This window comes from Chiloscyllium punctatum, chromosome 42 (genome assembly GCF_047496795.1).
Source record: "Chiloscyllium punctatum isolate Juve2018m chromosome 42, sChiPun1.3, whole genome shotgun sequence".
Classification (NCBI taxonomy): Eukaryota; Metazoa; Chordata; class Chondrichthyes; order Orectolobiformes; family Hemiscylliidae; genus Chiloscyllium; species Chiloscyllium punctatum.
Window position 1 is genome coordinate 28,801,533 of NC_092780.1, and position 27,946 is coordinate 28,829,478.

The following is a 27,946-nucleotide window of genomic DNA, read 5'->3' on the forward strand; positions in this document are numbered from 1 at the left end:
CAGCAAATTATACAAAAAGAAGCTATAATAAAACTATATTCAGCATCAATTGGAGTGATGCAGAACTAGTTCCCAATGATGGTATTTCCGAAACATGATCTTCTCCAAAGAGAACAGCTTCATATGGAGAAACTGTTCTCATTGTGGGAACGATTGAAAACCAGAAGACACCAATTAGCAACAAAACAAGAAAAAACTAATGCCCAATTGTGGAGTAGAGGGAGACTAAATTAAGCCTTCAATTTATTTAGTTCCCTTTTGAAGATTAAAAGTTGTATAGCTACAGGGAGAAGACAGAAATGGTACTAGGTGGGTTGACTCTTGCAGAGAGCTAGCATCAGTATGAAATATAAGGGAACCCTCTTGTTCTGCATACGTTCTAAGAAAAAAAAGGAGTAAAAATAAATCGGAATTTATTTGGTAAAAGTAATTTAGCACTGAGATCAAGATAGACAGGAAAACAAAATATTCAGAGTTCAACTGTACACTTTTATTTACACTGAAGCAGCATGTAGTCACTAAGAGTTACAGAAATATACAGTGAACCAGCATTTTGTTTGGGGATATGTATGTATTACAAATTAAAACTTACAGGACCCTATTGACAGATAACCGCATGCACATTTCAGTGTCACTGCACAAGTCACAAAAACGTGAGTGCCAAAATATTGTACACCTTGTTTTTCCACCCCTCCCCCAACAAGAGAGTGATTACACACATTGCCCTGCTCAAAACTGCATCAAAATAGTAAATAAAACTTGCGTTTCCAGTTTCACGACAAAAGCCAAATACAACCATGAGGCTTTCAGTGCTACCAGAAAAATCTCTGCTTCCAATAATAATGATATTAAGGATACTCATTTTCACAAAGGCAAATTAAGCTTTTATTAGTTCCAATGAAGGAACCATAGCAGTTTCTGTAAAAAAAAATCATAAATCTTTCATAGAATCTCTAGCGTGGAAGGAGGCATTGAGTCCACAGTGACCCTCTGAACAGCTCCCACCCCCTACCCTATCCCTGTAACCCTAGGTTTCCCATGGCCAATCCAGCTAATGTGCACATCTTTGAACTGTGGGAGGAAACAGGAGGACCTAGAGGGAACCCACACAGACACGGGGAGAACGTGCAAACTCCACAGAGTGTCCACCCGAGGCTTGAATCAAACCTGGGTCTCTGGCGCTGAGGCAGGAGTGCTAACTATTGAGCCACCATGACACCCCTATCAGCTCATAGCTAGTAAATCTAGACACACAGCAAATATGCATAGCCAAGTGTAACATTCATCTATAAATAGCACGTTTACAAGATTACTCTGTGCTCATGCTCATCAGGTCTGCAGGTCATGACCACTTGCCCCACATATGCACATGAAACAAAAATTCTAGTTCTTCCTGCATTATTAACATAATCACAGTTCATTGTAATAATGGAGTTGCTAAATTCGCTAGATATTAATTTAAAAAAATAAACTAGTAATAGGGATATCTGTTAGAGTCAAGTATGGACATAGTTAACAATGTAATGCAAATACAGACATAACAGCAGAAATATTAGGCAAACCATCTGTACAAGATAGTATAGATATGCCTGGCAGTGTCACTAATAATACCAAAATAACTACAGAAAAGTTAAAATCAACTAGGCAAAAGTGAGGACTACAGATGCTGGAGATCAGAGTCAAGATTAGAGTGGTGCTAGAAAAGCACAGCACCTCAGGCAGCATTTGAGGAGGAAAATTGACGTTTCGGGCAGGAGCCCTTCATTAGGAAGGGCTCCTGCCCAAAACTTCAATTTTCCTGCTCCTCGGATGCTGCCTGACACGCTGTACTTTTCCAGTACCACTCTAATCTTGACTACAGAAAAGCCAATCTCAGTATATTAAAATACTGACATGAGTAAGCCTTTAACACCCCAATGGAACTTCAGCAATGTAATAACACACGCTGCTAAAGAGAAGAATAATAAATACTGCTCCAGTGCCAAATATCTGTAGTATTCTACATAAAAGTGAGCCTGATATTAAAAATGGAGAGAGTGTACGAGGCTCCCAAGTCAGCATGGTAAGAGATCATCACTACAAATATTTACAACAAATTATCTTTTACTTACTGTCCGTCACGATGATGCATTAGTAACATCAAAAAAAAGGAGCTTGATGAGTTGTTAAGTATCATTAATGGAAATACCTTTTTACATTGAGGTAACAATTCCACTTTCAAGCACAGTATGTTTATGGGCATGTGTTTACATACAAACACCAGTGTGATGTGCACTAGCCTTATAGTTTCATTATAGACTCACATCAAAACATACATTTGATAATAAAAATATTTAAAACTATCAACTGCCATATTACAGTATAGCCCTCAGTAAGAGGATTCCAGTGGCAACCATTTCTATCTGAAATATTTCATAACATTATAATGCTGCACATCACAGCAAGCCATTATATACCCTACAGAGCTGACTGGCTATACTAGTTGTCAATACAGTTCCTGAGAGCAAGAGGCAAATTGTCTTGGGACATAGCTTGATCAGAATGAATTAAGTCTATGCTGCTCGATCCCTGCTTTTTCCTCTGAAGAAACAATTACTTGTATTCAAGACTGAACCCTCTTTTATATTGTATTCCTAGCTGGAAACTGATCAGACTCAATGACAACAGACCCTGCATTGCAACACATACAGTTCTGATTAAGCCATGATATGGAGGAGCCAGTGGTGGACAAAGTTAAAAATCACACAATGCCAGCTTATTGTCCAACAGGTTTATTTGGAAGCACTAATGTTTGGAGGACCATTCCATCAAGTGGTTGTGAAGCAGGACCATAAGACATAGAATTTATAGCAAACGATTACAGTGTCATGCAAGTAAAATGATAGATGGAACAAACTTATGTTACTTGCATGACACTGTAATCCATTGCTTTAATTGCTGTGTCTTATGATTCTGTTTCACAGCTACCTGATGGAGCGGCGCTCCGCAAGCTAGTGCTTCCAAATAAACCTGTTAGACTATAACCTGGTGTTGTGAGATTTTTAACTTCTGAACAACATCTAAGTATTGCACTAGAAATGCACAATACTCACCTGGTTGCATAAACTATTGAACGGATAAGTGGAAAACTGGAGCAAGGAGTTTTATGAACACAAAAAGGTACGCAGCTATAATCTCAACTGAGAATACAATGGGTGGCTAGTGTCCTCTGACCAGCAGGTGGTACTCCAGCCTGTTACAATACAAGTACACAGAAAAGGCAAATAACCACATATACAACTAAAAAAGGATCTTATTTCTCAATCTGACGAGCATTCACATGTCCCTAGGAAGGCCAGTACACTCAAGGGTTGAAGAGCTCTTCTGCATGTCCTGACTGGTTCTGTCTGCCCTGACTGCCTAACCCAAGAAAGAAGTTGCAAATTGCAGAAGGAATCAAAGAGAAACTTACAAAGACTAAGAAATAAAAGCTTCAAACATTATGTGGTTGACTGAAATGTATATTTAAAATTTACACTATAAAATAAAATTGCTACTAGGAAAAGCATTGACCTAGCTCATATTTGGCAGCTACAGTATTACTTAACATTACTCTTACCTTATTCACATAGCACACAATTTTAAAGAAGCAAAACATTAAAGCCAATATATTTATGGCCATTTAAGCCTGATCATAGGACGTTTTTATCCATGCTCTGCAAGGGCCCCAGAATAGATTAAATTTGTCTATCAAAAATAGACTGCAGCATCTTTGCACAGCAAGGATTTGTTCCATTGCTGTTATTCCTTGATTTACACTGTTTTATAGTCAAGATGCAACAAAACTGGAAGCACAAGTTTTAGTCATATTACATAATAATTCAAAAAGAACACGCTCCATATGCTATGCAGGACAGCTGGCTACAACATAAAATACAAATGCAAGGCATTTGCTGAATTCATTCATGATTTTCTTTGTTTTCCTTGCTTCAAAATCTGCGACACAGTCAGTTTCAACTGCAAAGCATTTCACAGCAGTTGCATTGGTTCTTTTCTCAGGGCCCTGAGAAAGGGCCATATCAAGTCCAGAAGAACCTTTGAGTTCAGCACACACACACACACAATCAGACGTAAAGTGCAATGGTGTTTTTTTTTAGTGTTGGGCAACATCATGCTGCCTGGCAGGAAGCAACGCATAGACCACTTCTCCCAACAATTATGTCGGGAAGCAATCCAGACCCACCCATCTTAGGTTTGCTAATGTATAAACTTTGAAAAAGACTAAATTTCCAGCTTCTCAGATGTAAACACAATGAAACGCCTACTCCAATTTGGTCCCACATGCAGATGCTATTGTTTTGAATGTCTCTTTCTCCAAGTACCCCTCGTTCCAACCTGGGTACCCAATTTGGGTTAAACAATGTTATGATATCTGAAAGAATGGGGAAAAAGGCAGTTTCATGAGAGTTTGCTGACAAAGGCTTTCCAGTCTGAAGTGCATCCATTTGCAGTCATTGTAGTCCATTCATTAGCACAGGTATTTGTGACCAGGTTGTTAGGCTATGTCACAGTGATCAATATATAACAAACATGCTGTAAAGAGTTCCTGTCTTGACCACATGGATGTATCTGGTGTTAACAAAAAGGGACTTCAAGGTTTGATACTGTCCATCCATCTTCTGTGCTGCTTTACTCAAAGCAGACAAAAAAATGGCAGCCATATGTCTCAATTACAACTGACCACAGTGGAAAGAAATGGATACTGGTACTGCCAGACTGAATTTCAAACCCACATGCGATCATAATCAGCACAAAGGGCTTCAAAATGTTGGCTTCATTAAGAAATCAATCTCTGTCCTTCAGGTCCATATCATCATTACATCATTCAAAAAGTGAAATACTGCACCACAGTTCAGAGTGGTCAATCCTTTGGAGATCATAAACAATACAGGTCATGGGAGTTATTGCAAGATAAGAGAGAAATACCCGATAAGTAAATGTACATTTCAATTAATCTTGCAGAAAATTTGGAGTAGGCTGGAACTTCCAAAAAGGTGCATTGAACAAACTTTTGAAGTACAGTCTGGGTCAGCCAGTAAAATGTTTGTTTTCGAGCCTGACCTTGGTTACTGGAATGATCAGATCAAATCCATCTCTGGGAATGCGTCTTTCAAAACTTACTAAACTTTGAATTCTATGCGCTGCACATATCCTGACTGCTCCTCTGCGTTCCCCAGCTTTTGTGGAGAACACTTTGATCAGAAACCTAACCTGTGATAAACACACAGTAACTCCACAAAGTTCCACAGTGAATAACCTGTGCCCTGCTGAAAAGGCAAACTTCATATGGTTGGCACAAAAATATTATGACCAGCAATGAGGCATGACAAAACTCCACACAATGCCGGGGAGGGGATGGGAATTTAAAAAAAGTTGTAAACTTCCAGCCAAGTCTGGCAAAAAAAAAAGGGATAATGAGATTGATCTGGGTGAAAAAGTCCAAACTGAGCAGCAGCTCCAGGCATGAATATTCATCACAGATGACCCAGATACAATTAATGCAATCAACTGCAACATTTCATCAGCTTTGTATACCCAGCAAAATCCCTCATTCTTTGAATAATAAATAGGAAAAGATAACGGCAACCATCGTGGAATGAAGCCTTCAGCATCAAAGCATCCAAAGGTCAAGTAACAGTCTTGAAGCTAATCCACTTTGCAAGTGTCCACCTCTTCACAGGAATCACAATAGTGAAACTTGCCGAGACAGAACAGGAGAAGAAATAAGAGTTGTACTACTTCCTTCAGTTGATGTCATCGTATATGCTGGGAGTGGGTGGAGCTGGTGCTTTCAGTTTCTTCTTTTTACTGGAGCTCATTCCAGGTGCATTAGGGAGTCCAAGGTGAGGCTTCTTTTTTTTACTCTTCTTGGAGTCAGAATTGTTGGTACCTTCAAATGGAACAATAAAATGTGTTAGCAACAGACGCCAGCATGCTGAAGGACATTCTACACATTTTCAGATACAAAACATGCAGATCCCCATCTACCCTACTTCAAGTTAAACCAGCTGAGTATCAAAATGAAATGATACCCAATACCAACCACAAAGGTTTGCTACTGGAAATAAAATCTTAAATTTGTTACTAGTTATTTAAGAAGACACTATCATCCCAGGCAGTCTAGTCAAATTACAAAGCTAACAGTCTTTCAACAGTAACGCCACACAAGGAATAGTAATACATAATACATTGTACCATATATCAATCATTTATCATGTTGGAGCGTCTCTGCTTGAAAAATGACTGATGTGCACGCGACCTGAGTGGGCATTCAGTTTGCTTCACGGCCACACAGCTTAAGAGGGAACACCGCTCCGCTGTGAAGATACAAGACACAGCAGGAGACGAGGCAGCACTTTACAATGAAAGCACTGTTATGAAGTTTTAAATGCAAGTGTGGGCAGAATAGGGTTTACATGTCAAGCTATGCTACCGGCACTCACTGTTTAGGTTCAGAGGTCAAAAATGACCACTTGAGCAATATACCAGAGGGGCTGTCAGCACCAATGAACTCACATCCAACATCATGGATCAGAATCCTAATAACATAATGGGAGAAAACAAAAAGTTAATGTTTCTTCCCCCAAAGCAGTAAGACTCAGGAAATAGTAGAAGTGCCAATTTCCACTATACTAAAAGAAATCCCAATTCCTCAGCAAACATGCTGCAGTAAGGCTGCAATGGAAGCACAACTGTGGCCTTGGAAATTATATTGGTCCTGCTGGTTCTTTTCACTAGTCTAGCATTATCAACCATTAAACAAACATACACTCACTTGCTTTGGAAGATGCTGAGTCAGAAGGCGAAATATCTGACGTGCCATCCCATTGCAGTCGGCTCATAAAACCCTGACTCTCAGAGGGATCATAACTCTCATTTTCTACACTTACTTCCGATTCCGGAAGGGATCTGAAATGAGGCAAAAGGAAGTCTAAGCAAACACAGCATTCCGCAATCATGTTGCAATTACTACTGTACCTCTTTAGGCTGATTCATAAGCAGTGATACAGCAAAGGAAACTGGTGGCTGCAATGAATTAAATTATACAGGAACAGGGAGTTAATTTCTTTACTTTCTCCTGTCCTGATTTGAGATCAGATCATTTTGACTTATTGATCCAGTAGGGCTTGCGATTACTTGACTGAAAAAAACACACATATTGAATGACATTTTCTTATTGGTCAGTCTGCACCATTAATATGTCTACCCACTTAACCACCTCCTTACCACATTCCTCAATCTCTGCTTTCTTTGGACAAAGGTGTCACATGAACATTTTTTCATTGCCTGTCTCAATGGCTTTCCCATTTGAACAATAATCTCTCTCTCTCTCAAATCTGTCCTGGTTTACTGCTTTATATTTCAGTATTCTTATTCACGACAAAGGAGGACATGGTCCAACCTTAGCACAGAAAAAGAACCACTGACAATTTCATAAAGGGTTATTGTCCATGTGAAGTTACTAAACAGTTAATCATAAGTGAATATTTTGGAGCAAACTTAACAAGATATTGTCACTATTTTCATTGATGGGTGGGAGAAAATAGATAATATCAAATTTTAATTAGGACAAGTGAGAGATCTGAGGAACTACTAGATATTAAAACTGATGCATGTTAAATAGTTCAGATTATAACATCATACTTGAATAGAAAATTCACAGGTTTAATTTAGGGAGCTCACCAAAGTCATCTCACTGCGTGACTCTAGGTATTCAAAAGAAAAAGCCTAAACAAGCCTCTTTTCAAACTTGCTGGAATGAATTAACTTCACTTCCTCACTTAACCAACTTACACTGAAGATCCCAGGAGATAGACCCGTACAGACCGCCGCTGCTCATCTGTGTGTTGAGGGCACCGCAATGATCTGAAAGCCAACAGTGAGCAGTAGTTAAACAGAAAATACCACCGAGTCCTGTACACAGTGTACAGAGTGTGCGTGCATTGAGGGTAAGCATTTAGTATTGTGTATAAACATTACCTGAGGGATACTAGCCATCTCTCTCGAGTATAGAAATACGCCATTCGGCCTAACAGGTCCATAGTGGTGCTTATGCCCCATACAAACAAGTATTAATACAAGTGAGCTACAAGGATTATGATAATCTGCAATTCTCAGTCGGACATCAAAACATCCCATTGCCTTGAACTACATTTGCAACAACTGACATTGTGCTACATGCATTAATAAGCCAAACATTATTTTGTCTGTCAGTGTGTTTGTATCTCAAAGCTTCAAATAATGTTTTATCCTTTCAGATTTTGTTACGTTAGAAATAAATGCATTTTCAAATACATCACTGGATCGATGACACAGCTACTCATTCATAATTCCACTAATCAAAGTACCATAAGGTAATGTAGCACATAGCCCATCATGACCAACTCCACAGCTTCTTTGCCTGTAACCTCAATATATCTTCCCCTTGAAGGATTTACCTATTTTCCTTTACAAAGGAACAACTGAATCTGGTTCCATCATTATTTCAGGCAGTGCATTCCTGATACCAACAACCCATTTCTTAACTATGCACTTCACATCAACCTCTGCTTCCAATGCCATTCACCACAGGTGTAGCCATGGGACATCCTTTGGTTACGAATCTTTCTGACACTTGCTTCCACTATCAAATCTCACAAGCATCCCAGCTCAAAGAAGGACAACCCAAGCTTCTCCACACAACTAAGGTCTCCAATTCCAGATACCATTTCAATGAAGCTATTCTGTAACTTCTTTGTAACCTGGATGCCCTTTTAGCCAGTCATTCCCAAAACTAAAAATACTGCAGTGGAGGTCTGACCAGTGTTTCAGAAAAGTTTGGAATAACTTCCGCTTTTATATGCTTCCACCTTTACATAATAAAGCAAAGGAATCTATATTCTGTTTTCAATAGTCCTTTCAACTTGGCCTCTCTCCCCTTGCATCTCTAAAATTGCACATCGCTCATATTGCCGTTTTCATTCTTCCTACCAAAATATATCCCTTTGCACTTCTCCATATTAAATGCCATCTACCACATGGAGCAGCACAGTGGCTCAGCTGTTAGCCCTGCTATCTCAACTCTAGGGACCCAAGTTTGAGTCTACTCTTGGTCGATTGCCTGTTTCGAGTTTGCACATTCGCCCTGTGTCTGCATGGGTTTTGCCCTCAGTCCAAAGATGTGCAGGCTCGGTGGGTTGGATATGGGATATGTAGGGTTATTGGGTAAGGGGGTGGGTCTGGGTGGGATGCTCTTCAGAGGGTCAGTGCAGACTTAATGGATCAAACGGCCTGCTTCCAAGCTGTAAGGATTCGACGAAAAATATTTGTCCAATTCATCAGTCTATATCCCCGAAATCTTCCTTCTTGTTGAGTTCATTTCAAACTTTTACATTATCTGCAAGCTTTGAAATTATATGCTGTTTATTCAAGTCTGCATGACTAACATATGGCCCAATGTCAATCCATAGGAAAGACTACGTTATACTTCACATCAGTCTGAAAAATGGTTCTTCACCACAATATCTGACTGTCTCTACTGTAGCCAATTTCTCATCTACGATGCCTCGAGCCCATTTATCCCAACAGCTTCTGGACACGTGGAATTTTCTATTTTGAATATTGCTAACATTTTAAGTACTCCTTCTATCCTATCTAATATCACCTCCTTCTTTGCGGTGACACTGGAAACTTCTGCGTCTCTAAGTAGAGATGCAAAGTACACATTTGAAATGGAGCACCAGCTTTGCTTCCATAAAATCTCCTTCCTGTTCTCTAATCCATCCTTCCATGGACTTCCCTCTTTATATTTGGATGCTTCGAAAAGATTTCGGTTTTCCTTTTACATTAGTTGCAAATCAATTCTTTCACTTTGTTTGCCCCACTTGTTCCTCTTTTAGATATCCACATACTTACTGTACTCAACTCAGTTTTCTATTGCATTATGAATCTTACATTTTCATAAGTTTTCTTTTCCTGTTTCATTTTCATTTCTTTGGGGAAAGCTTTCATTCACATAAAACTGCTTCAATGATGTGAAGAATGCAGAATACACCACATGGCTCGCCAACTCCACAAAGTCTACATCTGCTGGTTGGAATTCGCCTCCTGTACCTTTATTCAGTGCAGGCTTCTCTCCTTTCTCCCTCTCCACATCTCAATTCTGAAGGCTTCCCTCTGTTCAACACACATTTTGCTAACAATGTTTTGATTCTATTTCATGTGAGCCAAATTCCATTTATACTCACTGAAGTCAACTCTCCTCCAGATAGGCATACTTACAGCAACAAGAAACAATTAAGTGCTACTATTCTCAAACAGATAACAGTATAATCATTAATCCTCAAATCCATATTCCAATAGGGTCTCCCTTGCCTAGCACCCTGCATTACACTTATCTGGTCTTTAAGGGCAGGAGGCTACTGAGGTACCCTTTCCCTGTTATAGCAACCTTGGCTGTGACTATTTAACTGGCTTTTACCAGCTATATCTCCCCCTGCTCCACTGAAGTAGGATTACCTACTACTTATGGCAGGAGTAAAATATCTGTCAACTGCATCAAATTCAGCCTTTTTTTGGTACAATGACTGGTTAGGATTTAGAATATAATGCCTGATAGGTAGCAAATTCCGATTCGTTGGAAGCTTGTGAAAGGAAATTGAATAAATGCTTGCATGACATTTGGGGAAGATCAGAGGATTAAGACTAGCTGAATTATTCTGCAAAAAGTCATAGTAGACTTGATGGGGTGAATACCCTCTTTATCAGTTGTTCAGTTCTATAATTTCTCTCATAAGCTTCTACTGTTTCATTCGTACATCAGTTCTTTCAGACTTATAATACTTTATTTGAACAGCATGGTCACACTATTATATTTACTGAATGAACTGCAGCCAGGAACATTAAGTTACTGATTTTCCCCTTCTTTCAGCCTGATCTTTGTTACTGGCACCATACAATATTCCCATACAGTTATTAGTTCCGACAATGCACAATCTTTATTTGTGCTGCATTTATGTACATGCGCTACAAAATCCATTTTAGACTGCTTCACATATCCCTGCTCCTGCCTGATCCCTTGCATTTCTAAATTATTTTATAGATCCATTGTGGCCATGCATGAGCAAGATCACAGTGTGGCTCTTATTGTTGCGACTCGATGAAGGTTTAAGTATATTATAAATAAATGCATATAAAGTCACCAAGGCCAAACGATCCAGCATCATTTAGAGCTGCGATTTTTGTTCTGTACATTCACAATCGCAACACTTTCTTCCAATGTTCTGGCAAAAGATTAATTTTAATCGTGCTGAAATTGGGTTGACTATACTTTTATCATTAGCATTAATATATACAAGCATTTGAGAGATAATGGGAATAACATTGCTTGTAATGTTTAAAACTGCATCAAATGCTTTGTTACAGTTTCACTATAGGCGCCGTTTCACTAAATGAATGATGTCTTTAGTATGACTGCACATATACGAATGAATCATGGCAGCCATATTAGGGCTTGCGTCCACCTTGTGTGAGGAAAACACACTGTTATTCTATTGCTAGTTTCTTCATGTCCTTTGTTTACATGGCTTATCTTTACAGCCCTACTTGCTTCATTACCAAGTCCAAAATTTGCCATTGAATCAAGCCGTGACAGTTTATGAACCTTTGTTAAGAGGATTTTCAAGAGATAGGTTAAGAAAATGTGATATGCAGCGGTTATATTTCATTGCAGAGACTCCAACAGTATGATATCTTGTTTCCAGATCAGCTATTTTGTAGGGGCCATACCTTGTGCACATTTTCTTGGTGTGTTCTGAAATAACTCCACATTGCTGGAAAAAGAAAAGGCAGGTTTACTGAGAATGTCTGAAGAAATCTGGCTAAAAACAAACAACTCACAACTAGCTGTGAGGTTGAAATCTTTGCGGTATTTGAAGGGCTGTCCAGTTTTCCAAGATATTTTGTTCCTTTCTCGGTCATTCAACACTCACCGTTGTAAGCAACGAGCGCAACTCCTCAGGTCCCAGACTTTCATAGTTAATGCCAGAATTATTATTGTACTGTATTAAAAAAATAGAAATAAGCATCACTGTCAAGACCAAGCGTTTAATTCAGTCTTTTCCTGTACCAATTACCCATTGTCCTGTTCAATGCATCTTGGAAATACATAGCTTGACAACTGAGTGGATGTCAGCTTGTTATTCAAGGATTTCTGGTGGAGGTGAAGGAGTGGGGAGGAGAGATTACAATGGGAGTAAAAGTAAACCAAGAGCAGACAGGTAGTAACATGGGAAAAATGTCACTAATCTTACTGCGTTATTTACTACCACCTGTAAAAAAAGTGTACTCATTTTGAGGTGGTTCCCTGAAATGAGTACACTTTTGGGCTTTTACCTGGCCCCTTTCCATGCGGATGATTGAAAAACAAAACTAGAAGATCAAAAATCAAATTAATTTCCCTTTTAGGTCTGGAAGCAGGCTGTGAAATCAGGTAAATTTATGGAGATGGAAATAAGCTAATTTTGTGAACTAGTGGTTGGAAGCCCACCTCAGGATTAAATACAACACCAAGTTTCTAACATTCTGGTTAAACTTGGTGAGGATGGAATAGATAGCTATAAAAGTAGTGTTCGTAGCTCAAGAGAATTAGTGTTGATCCAGGTTGTATTGATTCCACAACCTATTAGGATACTGCAAACCATTGATTCTACTATTCTCATCAGAACAGAAAGATCTAGTTATCATAAATTGGATCATTTTTTTCAAAGAACTCTGAGCCAAACTGTCCCCTACTACTTTAGAATTCCACATTTCAATATCAAAGACTTTCACCTCTTAATGCCATATTCTCTGATCAAAAATGCCTCTTAGCAAATGGTTACCTGTCTTAAATTGACCGAAACCAAAAGATCATGATCTCATTTCTAGAACAAGGTAATACTACAAGTGTAGGACATGGATGTGGCTGAACTATCAGGGGGAAACAATGTCTCAGAAAGCAAATAGAAGTTCCCAGTTTGCCAACATATTGGTAATCTAGATTTGACTAATTCTCAGGACTTGAGGATTAGCCTCTACAAATTGTTTATTAAACATGTTTCATTTGATAACCTTAATTACAGCATTTTTCCTGAATTGAAACTATATTTGGATTGAGTCAAAATTCTCAACATATTACCACAGAATGTTAATTACCACCTCTAGGCTGGCTCTGATGAAATAAAGCATTTGGGAATATGTATTTTAAGCAATTTTGCTAGTATCCAAGCTGTGTTGATCTACAAAGGTTTTTAAAGGATTTATTTCCAGGTGACAAGCTTTTGACTTGCAGATGTCTTTCTAACTATGGATAACATTAAAAAAAATTCCCATTTCAGGGAAAACATCAATGTCACTTTGCAAAGTTATAATGAAAGACACTTCAAATGCAAATGTCCCTTAATAAGTGACAATGATACACAGATAAGCACATGCTACACAAATAAAACATTACGAACCCTCGAACAGAACTGCTAATACATTTGATAAGTAAGCAGAGACCATTCAATAGCAACATCTTGTACTTCTATAGCTCTTTTATCATTAAATCCCACAGTGCTTCAGTATAAACCATAACATCACACTGAGCTACACAAGCAGATATCCAGTCAGATGACAGAGGTAGATTTTAAGTAGTATCACGAAAAGAGGAAAGCGAGACAGGATTAGTGAAGAAACACAAGGAGATTACACAAGAGCTCAGGGCATAGGCAGTCACGAATGGGGTAGCCATTGCTACCTGATGGTTTAAGAAGTTAGAATTAGAGGACCACAGATAGCTTGGAAAGTTGGGGGACATGATCGGGACAGGGAGGAGAAAGGTAATCGCAAAAACTGAAAAAGGATGAAAATTAGTTACAAAATCCAATTGCCTCGTGAAAGTTGTTAGTAGAGTACTCAAACATTTAATACAAAGTAAAACAGTGGCAAACTAAGGAATGTATAATTATTTTGACAATACAGAAACCTAATCACAATGACAGGCTTTTAATTAGAAAGACTGTATTTTATATTTGCTGGTTGGGTCACCTAATGGGCTATTTCTCAGTCCTATAATACTACTTTGCAATCAAATAACCAAAACAAACTGTGGACCATTCACACAAACAAATAGGCAACACAGAATGAGTATTATTACCTTATATGGATCAGAGTTTCCACTGAGTTCTCCTGCGAATAAAAAAGGCATAAATAATTTAATACAAAGCTCTCTCATTCACTTCCAGGTGTTACCTAAAAAGCAAGGACAGCTTCATTCCTGATTGGAAAATGTACCTCAGTTTTACAGTTTTTAAAAACAAAGATTTTATTTTTCCGCTTCCCCATGATTTCTCAAGGTAAAAGCAGCTATCTGGTACTTTCTTTGGGTGGTTGCTGCTGACACAACTAGAACTTGCTGTTATCCACAGACACATTCAGCAGTCAGAGTCACAGCACTCAGGAATAGAAACCATGGTCAAATTTTCCTAACGTGCCCACTGGCATAAAACCAATTAAAGATCTCCACCTGCCACTCTACTGAAATTACGCAAGTCAGCACTAATCAGGTATCAAACATGAAGCCTATGCCTCAGTGACATACTCCAGTAAATTTATTTAATTAGGTTACCTGGAGCTCATAGTGCATGCCTGCAAAGCCACAATGATGCCATTAAGCAGAGAATCATTACCCATGGCACGTTTATGGGCAGCACGGTGGCACAGTGGTTAGCACTGCTGCCTCACAGTGCCAGAGACCTGGGTTCAATTCCCACCTCAGGCGACTACTCTGCGGAGTTTGCACAATTTTCCCTGTGTCTGCGTTGGTTTCCTCCCACAATCCAAAAATGTGCAGGTTAGATGAATTGGCCATGCTAAATTGCCCGCAGTGTTAGGCGAAGGGGTAAATGTAGGGGAATGGGTCTGGGTGGGTTGCACTTCAGCGGGTTGGTGTGGACTTGTTGGGCCTGTTTCCACACTGTAAGTAATCTAAGTAAATACAAAATATTTTCAATACTGATGATTTCCTTCCTCATTTGATACTGTTCAACTGCCTCTGCTGGTTACAGTTTCTGAAATTTATGTTGCTTGAACTTTGCCCTCAGCAAGTAGGACTGGCTGACTTTCGAATTGGATTGCTATTTCAATTATTGCATTCTGCGACAGAAATTAAAAACATGTCCGGCTATCACTTGCATCCGTTAAAGTAACAAAAGTTCAAAGAAAACATGACACAAGTTGGATGTTGCTAAATATTGAAAATATGAGTTCTTCACAAAATTTGAACTTCAGGAAATGTACTTTGATGAATGGCTTGCATTTTTTTGCTAAGTTCATGTAAGTGGTTGATGCTTTGCGTTCTAGTTTTTTTATGCCTCTGATGTTTCATTATTTAGACAATAAACAAACAAACATAGAAGCAACCCAATTGATTTTCTTAATACAGCATTGTATTCCATCCAACTACGTGATGCAAAGCAGGGAGCAGAAATTAAACCAGGAATAAACCATGAATAATACATTCTAGGTACAGACAGAATTAAACTGCTGAATCACTGGTAGAATTAACTCTACCTCAAGGCTTTAAGTGAAAAAAAAAGACACCAGAGTTGGATTAGTGTGCACTTCATGAAATAACAGAAGCAGTGGTTAGCACTGTTGCCTCAGCACCAGGACCTGAGTTCAATTCCTGCCTTGGGTGACAGTGTGGAGTTTGCACATTCTCCGTTTCCTCGGGTTTCCTCACATAGTCCACAGATGTGCAGGGTAGGTGGATTGGCCATGCTAAATAGCCCACAATACGCAAGGATGCGCAGATTAGGTCAATTAGCCATGGGAAATTCAGTGTTACAGGGATATGGTGGCAGGGGGGTGAATTTGGGTGGGATGCTCTTTGGAGAGTTGGTATGGACTTGTTGGGCCAAATGACCTGTTTCCACACTGTAGGGATGTTATGATTCAGATCTGCAAAACAAACTCACCATTTTTATGTTTGAGAGATTTGGATCTCCGTGGTGAATTGGGATTCTGAAAGACAGAAGCAGCTCTTTAAGCAGCAGCACTGGCTGGTTGCACCACTGAAGCAATAAAACAGGAGCCTTCTTTCTCCAGAAATACAAGTAACCCTAGGCAGGTACATACCTTATCAGATTTTCTTTTCTTTGCTGTATGAAGTAAAAGAATGAACAAAAAAGTTAGCTGGCAGCAAAAATGGTTTCTAAAATCTAGTGCTCCTAAGGGACATAGATGAATATAACCAACTAAAAACTTATTTTGAGTTGCACTGAAAGAAATTTTTGCTTTGGCATACAACAAACCAATCTAGTAAGCATTTAAGACAAAAACAGAACTTACAGTACTAGACTGCATTGAATATATTTGGAGTCTAGTGCCAAGGATAATATTAACATTTACCTTTTTTTTCAGATCCATATGACCAGTCATTATCATTGATATCATCATTATCCTCTTGGTCACTTTCAGATTTGCTGAGATTGTTGCTACTGGCTATTCTACAACATAAAACAAAACAGACATCACCACAGGCTGTATTACAATGAAACTCCATAGCTAAAATAATGCCAGTGGTGTTATGTTATTGCACCTATTCACAAACATGTACATTATACTGTACAGAAGGTGGTGGTGAAATACACAGTTCTTGGAGTGAGGACACCTAGCAATCATTACCAAAGGTAAAGTTACTGGAAAGTTTGACAAGACAGCAACTAAATGCTTCCATCTACCAGACTATGGAAATTGTTAACTGTATTCAGGTGAAGGATATCAGCCAGCAATTCACATGTTTTCCTATGTATGGGAGTAGACTGAAAGATCTTTTGGTATAGTGGTAGTGTCTCGGTTTGGACCAGTAGACCTGGGTTAGTGTTCTAGCTACCCAGAAGAGTGTTATGCATATCTAAGCAGATTGATTTAAAATAGCAAGAAGCAGACCGAAGCGCCTTTGGTGCAGTGATAGGGTCCATACCTTAAGAACAGATTTCTTGTTGAAATCCACCTTAGAATGGGATGGCCATAGAGGTGCGTCAGAACACATCCAAACAGGTCGATTAAAAACAAACATTTACCAAGGGTCATGTAATTAAGTGGTAGCATCCCTACCTCTGGTTGAAGTTACAGCTGCTCCAAAGATGTGTCACATGTCTGAAGTGACTTATTAAAAGTATCTAGAAGCAGACTGACCTTAAGACCCAGGTTCAAGTCCCAATTGCCCTAGGTGTGTGTGCAATAATATGTCGAACTGATTGATTAAAATAACCAGTAGACTAAATCTATGCCTACTAAATTCGAAGATACATAGTACCACCTGACTCTGTAAATAAAAACTTTTTTTTAATGCATGCCTCAAGGGCTTTATTTGTGTCGCAAGGAATGGTGCTGGATCCACTGCTCTTTATCATTTACATAAATGATTTGGATATGATCACAACAGGAAGGTTAGCAAGTTTGCAGATGACACCAAAATTGGTAGTGTAATAGACAGTCACGGTAGTAATTTAAGAGTACAATGAGGACTTGATGAGTTGGTCCAAGGAATGGCAGATGGAGTTTAATTTAGAAAAATGTGAGGTGTTGCATTTTGTTAAAGCAAATCAGAGTGGACTTGTATAATTTATGGCAGGGTCCAGGGGAGTGTTGTCAAACAAATGGCCTTGGGTTGCAAATTCTTGAAGGCAGAGTCACAGGTAGACAGGGTAGTGAAGGTGACATGCGGCACACTTTCCTTTATTGGTCAATGCATCAAGTATAGGACTTGGGATGTCATGTTGTGGCTGCACAGGACATTGGTCAGGCTACTTTTGGAAAACTGCATTCAGTTCTGGTCTCCTTGGTATAGGAAAGATGTTGTTAAACTTGAAAGGGTTCAGAAAAGATTCACAACGATGTTGTTAGGATTGGAGGATTTGAGCTATCGGGAAAGGCTGGGTTATTTTCCTTGGAGCGGAGGCTGAGGGGTGACCTTATAGAGGTTTATAAAATCATGATGGGGGTGGGTAGGGTGAATAGTGAAGGTTTTTTTCCCCAGGGTAGGGGAGTTCAAAACCAGAGGTCATAGGTTTAAGGCGAGAGGGGAAAGATACAAAAGGGGCCTACGGGGCAACTTCGTCATGCACAAGTTGTTGCGTGTATGTCACGAGCTGCCAGAGGAAGTGGTGGAGGCTGGTATAATGACAACACTTGAGACCATCTGGATGAATACATGAACAGAAAAGGATTAGAGGGATACGGGTCAAAAGCTGGCAAATGGGATTAGATTAATTTAGGATATCAGGTCGACATGGACAAGTTGGATCAAAGGGTCTGTTTCCGTGCTGTACAACTCTGACTCTCAAGAGAACTTTGGCTCAGACACAAACGCAGAGGAACTTAGCAGGATTGACAGAAGCTGTGGAGAGAGAAACAGCTGATGTTTCAAGTTGAATATGATTCGCCTTCAGTTCTAAAGAGGAGTCATACCAGATACAAATTGTTAACTCTATTTCTCTCTCCACAGATGCTGCCAGACCTGCTGAATTTTTCTAGCATTCTTTGCATTTGTTTCAGATTTCCAACACCACAGCATTTTGCCTTCATTCAGACAGTTATCTGACCTCCTGTTTGCAATCCGACTGCTGTTGCGACCCATTCCCAAACACTTTTCCAGGTGGGGAGCAAATCGGGATGCAGCAATACTTCGACTACAGTTTGGGCATTCACACTCCTTGTTCTTCCACTGGTTATAGACTTGACCGAAAATGTCCACACCTGGCTGGTCCACGATTTCTGAAATACATGCGAGTGTGTCACCATTTAGTTTATTAAAAAATGCTGTCAACATGGTTATACTTCCTTTGCTCTGCTGCAACTCACAAGTCACTCAAAATCAGTGCTATATTTGTGCGAGTAAATCTTGATACAGAATCTGAACAGTCTTTTTACTCCCAAGACCTTTCTCCAATCCACCCGTTAAAAAGCACTCTTCAAACCTATGAATGTCCTATTCCCTTGCCCTCAAATATAATTCCCAATCCCTGTGTTTACAGGGTCCAGACAAGAACGGAGATCAGAAACATACACCATTTCCTTTCAGGTAGGCTTCACATTCTGTCCACTCCAGCTGGACTCACTGACTGCTTGATTTATTGGCACGCCTATAGCAAGTGAAGTATTTTAATATACATATGATCCACTACCAAAGAAACAGTGGATGGATAAAAATTATAGCCTCGTCCTAGGATGGATGAATGGAATCTTGGATATGGCTCAAAGACAGTCACATGTTTCCCCCTCTTACAAGATTCACTGCTGCTTAAAAAGGAAAGACCGGGCAAATGCTGTGAGGGCTCTGACGAAACACCAAAATGCTTTTACAAAGTAGTATACCCAGTTTGCTTTTAGAATATATTGTAATATAATGCCAGATAACCCGTGAATCTAATGCATTGTTCCTTCAATGAAGCCTTGAAACTCTAAAAAGCTCAACCTACTAATTTATCATACTCCTCTGAAAACATCAAATCATCTCATTGTTCTAGGGATTCCAAGTTATGAGATCGCAACAAGATAGAATCTTGGATAATTTCAGCAAAAGATCTCCATGTGTGTGCAGGACATAGGAAACACATCAACCTGTTCTGTATGAAAGTGTTTAAAGATGGAGTATAGTGCATGGAGGGAACTACTCTATCCTCGCTAATGTATAGTTCAAACCTGAGGATTTGGCATTTAGGCATGAGGTCCTGTCATCAGACCAAAAATGTTGGTCCCTCTTCAAGATTAAGGAACGCACAGGTTGAGAAAATGGATATTTAACTGTGCTCCTCAATAATTGCTGTCAACTTATTTTCAGCTACAAACCCAAAGGATTTTGCAAAAATGGCTCCAAGTTAGTATTAGAATAAAACAAAATCCTGTAAAGACAGCTTTTCGTAAACTGCTCCTAATGGACCAAAGCGATAATTTTTTGCACTGTTAACTAACCACTCATCATATAAGCGAACAGCTAGTAACCACAGTAGAGGATTAATTCCATTCAATTCAGGCAGGGTCTCCTGAGTATAGTTTTGGGTAACATCATTTTATAAATAGAACATCTGTCTTATTCCTTTGGTAAAAGTTTTTAAAATAATTTCAGGATTTTGCAGTCCACATATTGCAATTTTCTAAACATGGATTTCCTCACAAACCTTTACATTTTTCTAAGTGGACAAGATTTTGCAATGTTGCAGATCAAATATTCAGTTTAGATTACGACTCTGACAGAACCCCCCGCATATGGATTCTAACCAAAGTTAGCGTTTTAACTTTTCTCAAAAAGGTAAAAGAAACAAACAATCAGAACAAAAAGTTTGCGGAGAGTTTTAGATGGCCGGGAATGAAATTAAAAAGAGGACAGAGAAGTGAAACCCAGGATGATGAAACATACTATGGAAAAAGGGGCACATTTGATTATTCAATTTTTAAAAATTCAATTCAAAATAATTTCTTCCAAAAGTCTTCCTGATAACACAAGGCTAACATACAGCACATGGATGATAACAATGAAGAACCTAAAATTATCTTCATTTAAGATTATAAATAACAGTACCAAGATAAATTGATCATTTAGTATAGGCAATGGCAATTCTTAGCCAAAACTACTAGCTATTGCTCAATTAAAATTGCACAAACATTCATAGGAACTGCAGGGCAAGATGTTACTGAGCAAAATGCAGTATTTACTTAACTAGTTTCCGAAATGCTCTAAAACAAAATATCACTGACCTGATTTTCTCCCTCTCCTGAAGCTCGGTCACACCAGCTCAATTTGATAGATGTTAATTTAAGAGCAGCCATCCGTCAATTTTAAAGTTTACTAGTTTGAGTGTTGGCCTGCCATTCTGTCATAGCTCAATCCAAACACAATCTTTCAAGCATGCGTCACTTTGGGACCATTAGTTGGCTTTTCTTCATCCTGCCCTCAAGGGAACTACAACTAATTACATTATCCAATCTGCCACCCTGACCAAAACTTGAACCTAAGATGTCCCTGATACTTATGGCTTGGCACCAGATTGGGGCACTGCCTTTCTTTGCTAAACCTACACATTAACTATTCTCTAGTTTTGCTCCAAGCTGTTGCCGAAGAATGATAAACACAAAATAACCCCTCATTGATTAATCAAGGTAAGCACCCATTCCAAATACACTTACCAAAATCCTTCATGCTGTCTGGGTCCGTCTCATCCAAAAAGAAATAACCACACTTTACAGCTCGGTGCACCTCAAAACAAAGTCCCAGACACGCATCATCTATGAGATCAGAATAGATCTCATGAGCTACGGCCTGAAACACAAAGCTCACAGGTAAATGGAAAGAGATTCAGTAAAACAACTGAGGCTATTAACTAATTTGGCCTCAGACACAAAGGAAGCTACTAACCTCGCTTCACGTATGCTTCTTTACTGAGGAAACTGGGTTTTAAACAGTTCTTAAATTTTATCAAGAGTCATCACAAAAGAAGCAACTTTCAGAAAAATAATAACATTAATAATTCTTTAAATTTAAACAGCTTAAGTTGGCCTGACAAGGAGAGTAGGTTCCAGGGAAACACCACGCCAGCAGCCTTAAACAGGGTCCTCTTGGCGTTTAACCACTTTCAAGCTTGTACTGACCTCTTAATCCCAAATTAAATCCCAAACATATTCCAACAGGTCTTCTGCAGAAAAGAGCAGCAAACCACAAGTTGGACACAGAAATATCATGATGTCACACAAGCATGAACGGTGAGGTGAAAGTTAATGTCACATATATAGATTTAGCATTTTGCTCTTGAATATGCTAATGTACTCAGGATAACAACAGATGGCAGTCAGGCTAATGACATGCATGACCCAAAGGTGTAAATTTGCTGCCAAATGTCCTTCTAATTAAGCCATATATTTACTGATTACACCTTTCAAGGCCCTGTCGATTATATCCAGATCATGCGTTTAAATGCCTGGGTGATGGCAGCCATTGCGTACCCACCTTCCCCATTTCAACAATAAAGTACATGGGGAAACCGATCGACAAGAGCAACTTTCTGTGAAAAAGTGTGGTTTATTCCTCATTATTCAGCAGAACAATTCTGAGACCCAATGGAAATGCCACAAGGAGAGACCAAGCACCAATAAACACAGGCAATGCCCATGCAGGATACATTTATGAACCTGAGGCTCTTGGTGCCTGGAAATTGGATGCCAGAAAAGATGGAATGATGAGAACAAAAGAAAGAAATAAGGAGAAAGCTACATGCTCCCCTGAGCCTGCTCCACTATTCAATAAAATCATGGCTGAACTTCTACATTAAGCTCTTTTTTTTAAATTCATCCCCATATCTCTTGATTCCCTTAGTTGCCTAGGTGCTATTGATCAGAGTATGGAATATACTCAATGACTGAGCAACCATAGCCATCTGGAGTAGAAATTCAAAAGATATGCAAGAGTAAAAAGTAAGAGTTTTCCCCATTTCTGATCCCTTATCCCGAGACAATGCCCCCTCGTAATAATGGTGGCAACGCCTCTGTAGGGGCTTAACTTAGTGGCAATCTCTTGGTGAACAATCGGGTGTTACCATTTAAAATAAAACTGCAAAAAGATGAAGCAACAGAATACACAGATATCCAGCATTGAAGACAGAATGTTTATTAAGTCAACAAACCAAAAATGCATCCTCAACATAAAAGAAGCGTGTGATAAACATCAAAAGAATTCAACACTGGGACAATGAGCTATGTAACCTGGTGATAAGAACAGAAGAGGGTGCTGTGGTACTGGCCTGCTCTGTGGAACTTTCAGGGGTAGCGTCAAAATCCATGGCCTGGTCACTGTGCTCTCTGCTCATCTGCCTCTGGTCTCGTTTTAGCTGCCGCCAGTACTTCTGTTTCTTCTCTGACGATACCCTCTTCAGTTTGGGCATGGCTGCAGAGTTTGCACAAAACGACCTTCCTATGAATTGACTTCGCTCGTCATCTGTTCTGTTAGGTTAGAGAGCAGAAATTTAGGCCCATCTAAATGATGCCGAGAAGCTGAGCAAAATTGTTCCAAGTTTAGTCAGTGCGAGTGGTCCACATGGGCAGATTCAATTCCCAGTGACTGGCACACATTTTGGAAACACTGACTAAAAGTAAAAGTTGGAATCAGTTAGCGTACTCACCAGCCAGTCTGGAGCCACTTTATTCACTTTCCATATCTGAGGTGCTGTCAGGTCTCTGGATGACAACCTTCACTTGTAGCCAAAGAAAAACCTCCTTCAAAGTTCAAGATCTGCTCAAAATATTCTTTCCTTTGACTCTAGAATGCTCTAAAACAGAAAAAGATGGTGCTGTCCCATTGATCTCCTACCAGTGGATTGGCAGAGTACAAACTCACTTTGAAAGTCTCCGATGATGACGGATAATATGTTCAAGTTGCAGAGACCAAGAATCTGTACACTCCGTTACAGAGAACATCAGACATCTGTGAGTGAGCTTCACAGGAGGAGAAGATCAAATGCCTGGGACTGAACAAAGATGGCTGGTCAGGTGAAAGAGTTCAATGTATCCCTAAATTAATTGCAGAAAATGGTATCATTGCAAGATTAAATGTTGGACAAACCTGTAGTTATGAGTTTTCATGCATAGAAAGTTGGAAATAAATGGACAAAATGAATTCTGATTGCATCTCGCAGAGCAAATCCAAACAGTTATCCATGGCCGCTTCTCAGGACACAGAGGTTTAAAAGATGAAGAAAAAGTGCTCCTTACACAAAAGTAGTGGATGTCTTGCTTGTTTCTTCTCCAAATCATGGCAGTCATAGCATCAATTCAAGCTTTTTGCTTGATAGCGTGGGTCAGAAGACCACAGCACATTAAGAGCTTTCCATATGAAGAAGCATATGTTGAGATTAGGAAATAAGAAGAAACTGAGAAATATCCAAGAGTAATCAGCCAATAGGATGAACATTTAAAAACAGCATACTCCTGCTGTACTTTCCACATCAGGCAGATGAGAGTGGCAACATAGTCAAAGATTAAAATGGATTCTGTAGCAGAAGAAAATGGTTATTTCACTATTGTAGTTAACCAACAGCAGGAGCACCATATTTATAGGTACCAATGGAACCTGTAAAATTGGCACCCTGGTGAAGAAGCTCAGCTTCCCAGCAGGTAATTCAGCTACATCTGACTAACCAATTTCATTTGATTACTGCCTCAGACATGAAACCAATACTTTTAATAAATCCTTAGAAACACATGACCAGATAAAGGGAGGTCATCTATGAGTGCATGAAAAGCACAGAGAGAAATGGAGTCAATTGTAGACACTGAAGAGTGGCAGACAGACTCAAACTAAGAAAAAACAGACATACAGGAAGAGAAGAAATGGCTGGAAGTGTGTTCAAAGACTGTAATAAAACCAAGGGGCATCAAAGAGGTGGTCAATGACAAGAATTTGGGAGAAGATTACAGTCATAAGAAAAGCCCAAAACACACGCCAAACCCAGAACAGAAATAAAACACAAGATGATCACTAAGAAATCACCAGACTCAATTTTATAATAGGCAACACAAAGCAATGGCTGTGGCTTAAGAGGTGCTAAGGTAACCCATACATTCATTACTTTGAACGTACTGTTGTGTAATAAGCACACACATCATATGCAACATATACTCGCTCACAGAACATAGCTGTACATCTTTTCACAACATTCAATCCCAACAAGTGCATATTCCCTCTCTCAGCACATACAACATTACTCACTGGATTTACCTTATATCCATGCCCCATTAAAGTCAGGCAACTATGTACAACCAGAACACACCGCAACAGTTATCGAAAAAAAGGTCAACGCCCAGACCTCCAACTCCTTACCTCAGATTTGCTGTTCTCCGGGCCAGATAATGACATTTCCTCCATTTTCATTGGCAATTAATATTCTGCAGTATTTTCTTTATACATAGTAACAAGGTGATCACTGAGGGGAAAAAAAAGTAATAATCTGTTAGGAATCTGATAGGAAGTTAAACCACTAGTTGTCTTCTCACAGGCATTATTAAAAATTCCATTGGCTGCTAATATTTTGCACTGATAATAATTACAATTACTTAATAAAATGACAGTATTTATGTTTGAAATGACGCTGACAACATTTTGCTTTAAATGGATCAGCAATCAGATCTGAGTTGCATGCAAGTATTAATTTAGTAATTATTCCATAAAATCTATGTTCAACACATTGTAGTGGCCTTGGCATAAATGTGGTTACTACACATTCATCACAAGAGAACTGTATCACCATTAAGTAGTTAGAGACAAAAAAACCTGCAGATGCTGGAATCCAAAGTAGACAAACAGGAGGATGGAAGAACCTCCTTCCAAGCCAGCCAGCATCAGGAGGCTGAGGTCAACTTTTTGGGTATTAACCCTTCTTCAGGACGAAATGTGGGGGTAGGGGAAGCTACAGATAAAGAGAGTGGGTGGGGAAAGTAGCAGAATGGTGAAAAAATGATCCTAAATACAGAAGATGTGGAAAACATATCAGCGGCATCCTAGTTGTAGAATACAAGACCCCAAAGTAATGGCTTGTGCCACAACAGAAAATCTAACAGCTCAGCTTGGACCTAGTGCTTTTCATGCACATCATGTGAACAGTAAAGATCTTCAGGATTGACTATTCTGTGGAATACAAAACAGGCCAATTCACATTACATTGGAAAGAAACAAGAGTTTTTCTGTCACCCCTCATTTATAATGTACTATTCACAAACCATTTCTTTAGAAAGGAACTGCCATGTTCTCTTTCCGGGCTTAACGAAATTTTTCTTATTGGATCGGAATTTTTTTTCGCTTGGTGTGATGGTCTTCTTTCTTAAACTATGACCCCAGATCCAACTTTCAAGCCATTCCAACAGATACTTCCCAGGAAGTAACCCAAACAATATATAAAGACTCTCTCTGACTACAATTCCCAGGGTGCTCTCCTGCCTCTCCAGGATGTCCCAGTGCTAGATACAAGGGGTCACTCTGCCCTGGGGGCAAGATTTTGTTTTCCCCTGGGGGTGTGGGATGGAGGAAGCAAGGCTTGGTGTCCCATCAGTCCCAGATCTTTGGGCATGACAGGGGAAAGAAAAGAGTATGTCATCTCCGATCTAGGGCCCCTTTGCACACAAAGCTGTCGTGGTGGGGAGGTGGTATTTGGGGTTACTCCTCCTGACCACAGTCCCTGGGGTTACCCCTCTGCACCCCACCCCTCTACAGCACTCAGTGTTTGTTGCCTCTCTCCAAGTCCCTGGGGAGGTGGTGTGGTGGGAGTTAACCCTACAAAACACAGCTGGGGGTGGGAAGGTTAACTCTCTGCAATCGGGGTAGAGTTAACACTATACCCAGAGGTTGGAGGGGGGGATACCTCTGCAATCGGGGAGGTGGTGGGGGGAAAGAGTTAACACTACACCCCCTGGGTGGGGGTAAGTTAACACTACACCCCCTAGGGTGTGGGGGGGGTTACCTCTCTGCAATCCCGGGGGAGGTGTTAAAACTACACGCCCCAGGGTGGGGATCGAGGTTAACCCTTAAACCCCCCCCCCTCCTCCAAGGGAGGGAGTCACCTCTCTGCAAACCTCTCCCCCTCCCCCTCCCCGGGGGGGGGTCGGGCTCTTACCCGCAGATGCATCTCTAGCGCGGCCGCTTCCGGAGTGATTAATCCCGGACGGTGCAGCTCCGAAGCCCGGCAGCGCCCCCGACCGCAAGGCCGCGCTGCATTTCCCTCGGCGCCTGAACTGAGCTCTTTCCGAATCGGCGCCGGACGCGGCCCCTCCTCCTGCTGTCGCTCGCGGAGGGGGAGGGGAGGGGGAGGGGGGCTCGGGGCGCACGCGCACTTCAAGCCCCAGCTGCCATTTTGCAGAGCGACGACTCCGGCTCCCCCTCTTCCACCCCACCCCTCGCGCCCGCCCCCTCCTCCAACACCGAGACGTCACGGTGCCGCCGGCGCCGCTGGAGGCGTTGCAATGGCGGTTACCGCCCGCCTTCTCCTCCCCAGGGCCGGGCCCAGCGGGCTCTCACCCTCCCTCCCCCGCCCCCCAGCTCCTCTCACTCTGGCCCAAGGCCGCGTGCAGCCAAACCTGTGAGCGGAAGTGTGTCGCCCACCCGGCCCGGGGATTGACAGCCACATTCGCCAATGGAAAGCAGCTTTCTCCACCGTCAGACCAATCGCCTGGAGGATGGGCGGTGCCTGCCGTCTCCCTGGGAGAGGGCGGAAGAGAGCCCGTTTCACGTTTGGTTGCACGGCTCTGGAGTGATTAATACCCTGATTGACACCCCCCGGGCTAGGGGAGGCATGCTGCAGAAAGAGAGAGCCCTCTAACCCTCACTGTCCCAGGGCGGGCTGCAGAAAGAGAGAGCCCTCTAACCCTCACTGTCCCAGGGCGGGCTGCAGAAAGAGAGAGCCCTCTAACCCTCACTGTCCCAGGGCGGGCTGCAGAAAGAGAGAGCCCTCTAACCCTCACTGTCCCAGGGCGGGCTGCAGAAAGAGAGAGCCCTCTAACCCTCACTGTCCCAGGGCATGCTGCAAAAAGAGAGAGCCCTCTAACCCTCACTGTCCCAGGGCAGGCTGCAGAGAGAGCCCTCAATGCCCCAGGACAGGCTGCAGAGAGACCTCGCTATCCCTCACTCTACCAGGGCAGACTGCACAGAGACCCCTGTATCCCTCACTGACCCCGGGCTAGGGGAGCAATGCTGCTTCCAGGGCGGATTGTAGAGACAACCGTCTATACCTCATCTCCCAGGGCGGGCTGCAGAGAGCCCCCCCACCTTCTCTCACTGACCCCGAGATAAGGGAACAATGCTGCTTCCAGGGCAGGCCACAGAGGGTCCTTTGTCGCTCACTGCCCCAGGTAGGCTGCAGAGAGACTC

At 40.9% G+C, this 27,946-nt stretch overlaps 1 protein-coding gene across 5 annotated transcripts; it reads right to left on the reverse strand.

The window, feature by feature from the left end:
* Positions 1 to 468: 468 nt before the first annotated feature.
* On the reverse strand, positions 469 to 26,971 carry atxn7l3a (ataxin 7 like 3a). 5 transcript variants are annotated; one of them, XM_072561702.1, is made up of 15 exons: positions 26,697 to 26,968; positions 24,911 to 25,013; positions 23,214 to 23,558; positions 22,836 to 23,034; positions 21,229 to 21,361; positions 18,648 to 18,819; positions 16,450 to 16,547; positions 16,177 to 16,199; positions 16,017 to 16,062; positions 14,195 to 14,226; positions 12,009 to 12,077; positions 11,806 to 11,849; positions 7,834 to 7,905; positions 6,815 to 6,948; positions 469 to 5,929 (listed from the first exon to the last, which is right to left on the reverse strand). In XM_072561702.1, the coding sequence occupies exons 4-15, from the start codon at positions 22,974 to 22,976 to the stop codon at positions 5,784 to 5,786; spliced, it is 1,110 nt and encodes a 369-aa protein (XP_072417803.1). In that variant the 5' UTR covers positions 22,977 to 23,034; positions 23,214 to 23,558; positions 24,911 to 25,013; positions 26,697 to 26,968; the 3' UTR covers positions 469 to 5,783. The 5 variants fall into 5 exon arrangements, 4 of the variants coding, with proteins under 4 accessions (XP_072417803.1, XP_072417802.1, XP_072417804.1 ...); XR_011955169.1 differs by lacking the exon at positions 23,214 to 23,558 and adding an exon at positions 6,483 to 6,578 and having other exon boundaries at positions 5,825 to 5,929; positions 26,697 to 26,971; XM_072561701.1 differs by lacking the exon at positions 23,214 to 23,558 and having other exon boundaries at positions 26,697 to 26,967.
* Between the last annotated feature and the right edge of the window lie 975 nt (positions 26,972 to 27,946).

What these genes read in the sequence shown, in the direction of transcription:
- atxn7l3a (XM_072561702.1), bottom strand. Translation starts at nt 22,976, where the DNA reads ATGCCCAAACTGAAGAGGGTATCGTCAGAGAAGAAACAGAAGTACTGG. An exon ending in AGAAAAGAAAATCTGATAAG is followed by an intron (nt 16,063 to 16,176) that starts GTATGTACCTGC and finishes TCTGTCTTTCAG; the next exon opens with AATCCCAATTCACCACGGAG. An exon ending in TGCGCTCGTTGCTTACAACG is followed by an intron (nt 11,850 to 12,008) that starts GTGAGTGTTGAA and finishes TTCTTTTTCCAG; the next exon opens with CAATGTGGAGTTATTTCAGA.